The sequence below is a fragment of the Limulus polyphemus genome, unplaced genomic scaffold, assembly GCF_000517525.1.
Source record: "Limulus polyphemus unplaced genomic scaffold, Limulus_polyphemus-2.1.2 Scaffold1155, whole genome shotgun sequence".
In the NCBI taxonomy this organism is placed as follows: domain Eukaryota; kingdom Metazoa; phylum Arthropoda; class Merostomata; order Xiphosura; family Limulidae; genus Limulus; species Limulus polyphemus.
In genome coordinates this window covers 1-10,251 of record NW_013666765.1, presented here as the reverse complement: position 1 = coordinate 10,251, position 10,251 = coordinate 1, and the positions used below count along the sequence as shown (strand labels likewise).

Here is a 10,251-nt window from a genome sequence, read left to right as displayed (position 1 = left end):
CAGCATTGCAATTCCACAGACATATTGCTGTGCCACTGGGGAGCAGTATCAGTTAGTAAATTCAAAACAAAACTATTAATATTAATCAATGTTAAAATATATTCTTTTTGTGTAATTATTGACTGTTAGTGTTAAAGAATGTTTTTCCATGCTACTGTAAATTAGCATTCAATGTTAAATGGTTATTTTGATATACATTGAGTTTATGAGGTTGTATTTTATACATGAAAAATTTTATTTTGTAGAAGGTTGAAATGTTTATTAAATTACTATTTTTGTCAAAGTGATTTTCTTGTGTAAACCTATAATATCTAGGTTAAAGTGTTTACTTTTTTAATTTCATTGTTAAAGTATTTTCTGCTGTATTGAGATTTTGAGTTTTTTATTGTGTTAAATCTTATTTCCAACAGTAGTATCATTATTAAAATTATTTTAATTATGTAAAATTATTAATTAATATGTTGCATTTTTCGTTAAAGGATTGTGTAGTCTATGTTGGATGTGTTTACAAGGGCGAAAGAAAATTACAGTACTTCTTTGCCCAGTGTGAGTGTATAAAGTTTATTGGCTTTAAGGATGAAAATTAATGTCAATTTGACATCATGTTTGAATCATGGGTGGGAGTGTATTCAGACATTGTATGCACTTTATACCTTTTTGTTTTAATATAGAATTTTTAAAAAATTATCAGTTATTCAGATATGTGTAGTTTTCACGTAACACACAGTCAAGAAGTCTGAGTTACTTTCACTCAAGCTACATACTCTCCTGTGCTGGTCTGCCCATGTAAGGAATAGCTGTAAAGCTGCTCCTAGTGTATGAATGTGGACTGTATTTTTTCTCCAATGGTATGTCAGGTGATGTATTGAGGCTACAACCTCCCTTATTTTCAAATGGGAATGATCAGTCACATGGATAGTTCTATTCGAAATGGGAAAGTATGACACTATAGATTTTAACTACAGAATATGTAGCCTTCTCAGACTTAAAGAGTTATTCAAGAATTAGTTTATTCAGAAGCTATTAAGATCAAATGGTTCAAAAGTTGAAGAATTAACAAGTCTCGAATTCTTCATTAAAAGTGATCATTCTCTGTGTTGAAGCAATACATACATACACACTGCATTTAATAAAGATTGTTCCTTGTATTTCTGTACATTTGTATCCAATCTCTTTATTTTTCACAAACTCAGGCTTAGAGAATTCAGGATTATTCTGTAATAAATATCTTTTGTTATTTTGTGAACCTATCTTTTTTGCTCTAAGAAAAAGAGTTGGACCTGAAAATACCATGTTTAAATGAAAACATCAGAAGAATTGCCATTTGGATTAATCATAATAAATTTATTATTCATATGAATAACAGCGATGAGTAAGGATACAACACAAAAAGTTACTTGAAACAATCACTTTTCTTAAGACTTCAAAAATGTGATAACACTTCATCTCAGACAAGAGATGCTTTTACCTCACGATCCTTTTTCAATTAACCTAGTACAGAAGTTATAGCAGTCACTTCTTACATTAGCTTCATTATTGTATATTTTTAGAGCTTTATTTACTCAATATTACAATAATTTATAAAAAGCACTGATTTCAATGTATTCATGAAAAAACACAAATATATTTAATTTGTGTAACTAGTTGAAAACAAGATTTGGTTCTAAATTACAAGCCATAGTTCAATTCCGGCTAACAAAAAGTGATGTACAAACTCCTTTTAAGTCCTTGCCTGTTAAAAATAAGTGCTCATGAAGCCGTAGAATATTAATTCTAATATGAAATATGTAAGTTTATTCACAAAATGGCTAAGTGTTTACATCACTTATGACTGTCTAAATCCTTGTCTAATAATATATGGCAAATGATAGAGAGTAATTTTTCAATTTTTTCTTACTCTGCTTTCGAGAGTTACAGTTGTGCTGTATTATGTTAAAAGATAAATTGCAGCTGGCTTTCAGCACCCAGTTACTGCAGAGTGAAAGCAACTCTTGCCATAGGTAATTAAAAATGGTAAAATGTATTGTTCTATACATTTATTAGTTTTGCATTCATATTTTAAATTATTAAAGAACAACACCTGATGCAAACATGAATAATAGTCGCAAAAAACTTTCAATTGAGAGCATGATGTTGCATATATTAGGGTTTCATAACAACTCCTACTAATTGTTCTTTATAAACTGCTTTGCCACTTATTTTGGTTGTAAAGCTCATGAGTTAATGTTAAATATTCATAAGGTATTTTTTATCATTGTATATTTTACTTCTTATGGTCATGAAACATGCTTAATAATCAATCATGAAATGTTTTGGGGCAGGTTGCATTTTTCTATCAGACAAGAGATTTCGTTACATCAAAATACACTTTAACTTGAATTTCAAGAGTGCATAGAAAAGCACTTCTGTAATGAGAAGAGGTTGTTTATGTCTTTCCAATAAATATCATGCTAGAGCTTAATGATTTTTTTGTGCAGTAAATTTTCTTTAACACAATGTAACATCTATAAAAAATTAATGATAAGGAACTCACCCAGAGCTTGAGTTAAAGACGACATTCTTGTTGTTTGATCTTATAAAATAACTGAAAATTGAACAGTATGCAGTGATATTGTCTTTCACTTTAGAATGCCACAGAAAAGCCCATATCTATAAATCTGAGAGATTAGCTTATTTCCAGAATTTTGGTGTCTTTTCCAACCCATAGGATACTACAATACCAAATTACATAAAAAAAAATACTTATGCAAACTTTGATTACATTAATATAACTTACAGACTTCAGAATATTTAAAACATGATGCTTCTCATACTTAATCTTCTATCAACAGAATAAAATATACACAACTTCCTGGTTGTTTGACATATAACAAATACTTCAGTATTTCTTCACATTACTATAGTCAGAGACCACACTGAGGTGAATATAGAAATAATTCAAACTTGTTTTGTTTAATTACAGACATCATTTTGCTGATAAAGCACATTGGAATAAATAATTGTTCTTATGAAAAAAGGTGATTTAATGAAATTTCTTTTCATCATAGATAATATGAATAGCAAAATATACTGGAATTTACAGTATGAAATTGAACCAGATATAATACTTAAATTTAAAAAAGAGTCATTCAAAAAAAAAGTATGGTATATGTAACAGAGAACACTGGTGGTAAGATAAAAATCAACTAACAATGATTCAGTCAACACAAAATACTCACACTAAGAAAAAATCTCTCATCACCATGAGTACTCCAGATGAAAACAAAAAGCTTGAAAATATAGCTTTTCAATATGGATGAACCACATGAAAGCAAATGTTTCAAGTGTCACAAACTCTTTCAATGACAATAATATGGTTTAAGAAATACTTTCTCAACATTTTCTTCTCTGATGTGACAGAAGATTTCACAAGATCGTCAATGATGAGAGTAACAGTGTCTGAAGGTAAAATACTTCTTACTATATTTAATCACAACAAAGAGTATTCAACAAGACTTATTAATCTACAACATCTAACCACCTCTGATCTTTCAATATGTACCAAAGGTAAGCCTCTTCAGCATCCAGTTCCACATTTATAACTGAAGGATGGAGTTCAAAAGTTGATAAAGGTTTCCACTGAAACTGTAGGCTTTTAGAAACTTCATTCACTAGGGTATGATACTTATTTGGAGCAACTTGATCAAGATAAACTACATCTTTTCCATCATCACCAACAACTATACAACAGGCAGGAATCTTAAGTTCTTTCAAATTAGATCCCCGTAATCGAGCAAAAGCAATAACATTCAAGTCAGCAACTTCAAATCCTACAAAAATACAAGTGTAACCATTATGTAGTGCATTTTTATTCTATTACTTTAAATATAAAACTAATAATGCAAAGATTAATCCAGAATTATTCAGTATGTTTATAGACGTGCTTAACTATTTATACAATACGGATATGAGTGATGAGAATATTATACCTTTATCAATTTTAGATTTGACTAAAAAAAAATGAAACTTACAAAATTATAGTACTTAAATGGCAACTCACTTTCAATTTTAATAATAACAGTTATCATAATCTCATTCCAACCTTTGAAATGCATTTATTTTTTTTATACTTATAAATTACAACTTAAGTAGCAGTCTTCGTTAAGCAAATGATCCTTAACAATTTACAAGTTCAATATCACAGAGTTTTTTCTCTGTAATTTCATCATATGTACTGTTTTCTATATTAGAATTATTGTATAATACTTTGAGAACTTTTTAAAAGTTTATAAAAAAGGAATCAACTCTTGGGTAATGAAGAATGCTTTAGAATGGAACAATTATGAAGTTTTGGAAGACAGAATAGTTATTTTCACTGACAAGCTTGAATGTGGAAAGACTGAGAAAAATGAAAAAAACTAACTAAGAACAATTGGGACAGACATATATCCAACTCCACATTTTGCTCTTCATATGTCATATAGCTATCAATTGACACACATTTAGAGAATGTATATGCAGTGGGCCTCATTGACTGTTGTAGCAGTATTTATGCATAACTAGATATAGAAGTCTTTTGTTACTCATTATAATATTCACAACTGACCATTTACAAAAATTAATACATTATTAATTAATGTTTTTCAAAAAAGTCTTGTTAATTTCTCAAAGATGAATCTAGGAAATTAATTCAAAGTAACAAGCAAAAACATTGTTTATATAATCTGTAGCAAGCAGTTGAAAATAAAAATAGTTACAAATCTATATTTAATAGTACTGTTATCAATACGTTGATGTACATGCATATATAACATCAATGGCAAAAATTCAGTACTTTCAGACATTACACCTTATACTTGTCTAATTTTTTTATGAAAGTTTTTCCAACCAGCAAATACAAGTGCTATGTAGCTACAAATACATAAAATAAAAATGCACTTGTTTCTATTTCTATTTATAAACAAAAATGACATCACTGATTTAAAAACTGCAAAAACCTTAAATTTTACTGGAAAAACAAACAAAAAATATTGAATTAAGATAACAGCTTTTTACATTAACTAACTTACCTATTATTGTAAGAGATGTTAATTTTTTGCACTTCCAAGCTAATATGACAAAAGGATCTTCATCAACAACTAAAAATGACACACTGGGTCCTTTTTCTTCTGACAGACTGTCCATAATGTAAAGTGATTGCAATGTTTCACTGTTACTAACAGCTAACTGATACAGAAGATCTTCGTCTATTCCAGCACTAAAAAATGACCGGAAGTGTGTCAGCGGCATATGAGAGCTGAGAATTTCTGACAAAACAGAACTTTCATCATTGAAGTGCAGTAACGTCACTGTAACTTCTAGAGATGGACTTTGTTTGGTGAGTGTCATCCAAGTTTTCACTGATACTGGTTGATAATGAGGATTTAAGTTACTTAAATATAAAAGTAGTTGTTTTAGAGGAAGCCTGTTTTGGTCAGCCAAAGCAGTCAATAGTGCATCAGTTACTTGATCAAAATCAATACTTAAAATCGTCAGATGAATTAAACAATGAAAAAGGTTTGCTTGATAAACAATTTTGGATTTTTCATACATAGTTTCTTGAACTGATGCTAGATGTAAGCTTTGAATAGATTCTGCCTGATGTTGACTCAAGAGAGTTAAATAAGAATTTCCATCTTCAACCAATTCCTCAATAAATCCAAAACCAATATGCTTAAGATGATTATCTTGCATCATCAATGTTCTGATGGCTTTGATGAACCTTAAAAACATATAAATAAAATAAGGATAACTATAAAAAGCATATATTTACTTTTCAAAATAATAAGTACTGGTTAAAAACAAGTTTTACATTACATTGTGCAAACACAAGACTTTCCTCAAAAACAAACATTTGAAATATAAAAACTTTTGCAACTTTAGTTTTGTCTGGTGGGCTGGCCATATAAGCTAAACAGAAATTGTATACATACTGAGTTTCAAGTGCTTTCAAACATGTTACCTGTGTGTGTGTGTGTACTTGTTTGTGTATGTATATCAAAGGGCTTCAAACATTTGAAAAAGGTCAGTAGACAGCTAAATTTTCTGCGAGCCAGCTGAAATTGAGACAAAATTGTCTACTGAAAAGATTCTCACTGATCAGGAATATGTGCTATTCTTTAGGCAGGGCTCATTATAATCTGTGTCAGACAGCTTTCACTTGTGACCATGGTTGTGCCTAGATTCCTTCGTTCAGAAAAACTATTTACCAACAGCTTTTTGTGGTTGATAATCTTCTGGTAAATCTTGCCCATAAAAGTCCATTACTCTTATGTCCTTGGCAATAAATGACTCTTAAAAGTAATTTGTTACATATTGTATTTTAGAAACTCATATCATTGGTTGTTGAATAAAGAACGATTATGGAAAAAATGAGTGACAAGAGGCAGTCATTTACAGTTGAGAAGTTAAAAGTAAATTACTTTGTTAACAAATAATATACTTGGTTTTATAAAGCATTATATTTTAAATATATTTGTTTCATAATACAAAATACAATGAAGCTGCAAGTAACAATCTACATGGTGCAGTGTAGTTTCAGTAATAAACATTTCAAGTTACAATATCATCAGTTTATGTCGGGTATCTCAATTTTACTAGAGTTGCCTTAGGTTTGTGAAAATGGACTGCTATTACTGGCTAGTTCATTTTCTCGTGCAGCTGGTAAGGCATCAACAAATCAGACTAAGTCTGTGAAACAAGGGCACCCATTAGACATTTAAGATATTCAATTTGTTTTTCTTTTATCTGTTTCAATAAATGTGGTACAGCTTATTTGTTAATGAATACAGTATTTCTACGCATCAGAACTTTTTCTAGTTGCCAATGGCAATCATATTTTTTTAGCTCTATTTATGTGTATACATATTTCTTTGTGTTTGTGCAATATTAAGGAAAGCTTTTGTTTTAATATTTTCTACAGTTCGTTTGCCTTGAATATCCACTCATTACCTTGTGTTAACAATAAATGGTTGAAAATATCAAAAGTTGGTGAAAGAGAGAGCTGAAATCTGTACACATTTTCAATATCATGAGTATCTTAAAGTTCCATGAAATGGCATAATATAATATATACAGCTGCCATACTTGTTTCTATGCAACAATGACAAAATGTGAAAGGCAACTAAATTACCTTAAGAGCAGAGAAAGATAAAAAAAAAGAAAGAAAAATAACAAGTAAATTCCTGCTTGTAACATATGTTTCATATCATTTTACAGTATAAAGACATGATTTTTGATCCTGATATCATATAGCAGATAAAAATCTGTTTAATGTAACTAAAATCCCATATTATAACTTAGTTCTTTTGATGAATAATTAATTGAACACTCAATTTTACTCTTTTTTTATTACATAATGATATACTGCAGATATTAATGACAATCCGCAGTTATATAAAAAGCTTATTAACATTATTTGGCCAGCTTATGAAATTTGTTTTTTAAATGTTTCATTAATAGTTTTCTTACTTACTCTCTTAACAATTACAGGAAATTACTTTGAAAACAGTATTTCAACCAAAGAATCTTGTGGCAGAAAAAAAAAGTATTGTTTGTATAACCTTTATTCAGCAACAGGTAGGTAAAATATTTACAAATGTATTTAATACTACTGTTTGCACAAGATCTCATAACTCTTGTTATGGCTGCTATAAAATATCAGTTACTGTAAATCACTTACTAACATTTACAACTTAAATATGAACTTTATAGTAGTCAGCACAGAACAGTAGCTAAATACTATTATGTATTTTGAATTCCTAGATAACTTCAGTTACCTTTTTAAACTTTCTCTTTCTTTGGATTAAAGGTAAAGGATCAGAAAACATGTTTTTGTTACATTAGTTATCTTCATCATTTATAAATCATAAATAATGTAGTAGCTTACTAAAAGTAAGCCTTCTTGTACAGAATTCATTTAATTTATACTTATAGTAATGAATATAAACCCTCTAACCTGAGCACTTTTGAAAGGTGGACATTTCTTCTTCAGATTCGCAGTTTGCCCCTGAAGAAGAAAGGTCCACCTTTCAAAAGCGCTCAGATTATAGGGTTTTTATTCATTTCTATCAAGACTTCTTGAACCTATTTGTTTTTCTAACATCATGATTATACTTATATCACTTATGTTATATGAGATGTATTATTTCATAGTTTATTATATGCACTATCAACTTTAAGATGACTAACCATCCAATAAAAATATATAATAGAAAATGAAATAAAAATATCAAAATGCAATATTTAGCCTCAAATCTAAAAACATATCATTCAATAAAAGTTTAGCATGTAGCTACATTAATACTGGTTTTAGTAACTGTAATATATACATGAAATTTAAGCATTGCAATTCAGTGTCTTCAATTAAGGTTAATTTATCCATGAAAGGTTGTCCAAAATTCAAAGCCTTTTTAGAAGTTTTTAGTTTAACTGATCCATAAATGTAAGTCAAACTGATAAGTGGTTCCAGAGCCTAGACTTTGGGCTAAAGTATAGATTTGGATTTGCTATTATAATTAATAAATATTATGATTAACAAAGAGTGACTATTTAATTTCCAACTCCAAGTAACAACAACCTGTCTTGAAAATTCCTTTTATCCTCAGTTTTTGCTTGCGAAACATTCTGATGAACTCCTTTTTGCATGTGATCTCCTAATTTGTTCGTGAAATTTAAATCCTCTTCGTTTTTTCTTTTACAGCTTGATCTACAATTCCATTCAATGTGACTACTTGAAGGCTCTAACGAAAAACCCTGTAGTTTACTCCTTAGAGTAACTAAAGTTTCTGTGATTTCTAAAGCTTGCAAAACATCTTCCCCATTCAGAGAATTGAACCGAACCTGAACATTACGAACTGAATTTTTACAACATTTAAGTACTTTATGAAAAAATCGAGACCTTGCTCGATTATTTGACCACAATACTTGTAAAGTTGACGGGGTATTGCCGTTGTTTATCACAAAAACAACGTTTTTCCAAAACTGTGAACTGAAAAGACATTGCCTCCAAGATTTACACACTAAGGAACATCTAAGACGATCACCGAATGACAAATAAGATAAAATTTCTGTAATAACAACAGTTGGTAAATCGTTCCAAAACCTATGTCGTACTACGGCCGCCATATTTATATTGCCCCTCTGTTGGCATTTTTATAACTATACTTTTATTTTGAGAATTATTAGAGAAGCTTTAAAACTAGTTTTTTCTCCTGCACTGAAAATCACTGATGCAAATAAAAATTGAATACATTTTGCGTTTTGTTGTTGTTAAGCGCAACGACACATATTGGACTATCTGTGTTGTGCCTACCACGGGTATCAAAAGCCGATTTTTAGCGTCGTAAGCCTACTGCCTTACGGCTTACTCACTAGATTGTAGATTACTTTGAGTAAGTTTCAATCAACAATTTTGCATAGATCGATGCTAAAAAAGTTAATTATTTACCAACGTCAGACATAAAACTACGCAAAAGATAAGCTGCATTTTATTACGAAACTATATTTGGTTAAAGTATAAAATGTCATTGAAAATTTGGGTTATGATACTCGAATGATACTGCTTTTTATTTTTCAAGCTACTTTGTCAATAGTAATATATATATATATATATAAACAATATGATTATTCACATAATGTTGTATTGAAGGTACACACACAACATTGAGGTGTCGTGAGAAGACTGTTGAGATGGTGTTTTATCGTTGCATACTTCCTTCAAGGGTTTATATCTTTCATTTTTCAAGGTTACTGCTTGTATATTGGGGCCTTCTAGGGTCGTTAGCTTTTACATAGACAAATGCCGAGCATGTAGGACTGCTGATGGCTTATATAGTTCCTACGTAGTTACTGTGTCTTCCATTTCATCATCAAATATCAAGACATTGGAACCTCAACTTAGTATCTCTCCTGGGCATAGCTGTAGGCCTGCGTGGCCCTTAGACCTTCTCACGCTCACTTCGCATTTGGTACTTTATACAGACCACCCATTATTTTCTGTATGATTCTAATTCTTTTCATGTCAGCCATTAGTAATAATTGAATATATATATATATAGTTACGACAGCGGAAGTCACGTGACTCTAGTAACACGTCATGATATTCTCGAAGGTTCGTGAATGCTCGAGTGTTTACTAGAGGTGCGGTATTCTTGTATGTAAGACCGCCAAGAAGTGACGGCAAAAATGGAATTGAATTGCAGACAAGAGATAGAGACGGACAACTGAGTCAAT

At 30.2% G+C, this 10,251-nt stretch overlaps 1 protein-coding gene across 1 annotated transcript; it reads right to left on the bottom strand.

The window, feature by feature from the left end:
- Window positions 1-1,323: 1,323 nt before the first annotated feature.
- LOC106462384 (F-box only protein 33-like) lies at window positions 1,324-9,146 on the bottom strand. Its single transcript, XM_013922312.2, has 3 exons — window positions 8,597-9,146; window positions 5,049-5,740; window positions 1,324-3,809 (listed from the first exon to the last, which is right to left on the bottom strand). Exons 1-3 carry the CDS (start codon window positions 9,142-9,144, stop codon window positions 3,499-3,501), a joined length of 1,551 nt encoding a protein of 516 aa, XP_013777766.1. The 5' UTR covers window positions 9,145-9,146; the 3' UTR covers window positions 1,324-3,498.
- Window positions 9,147-10,251: the final 1,105 nt, after the last annotated feature.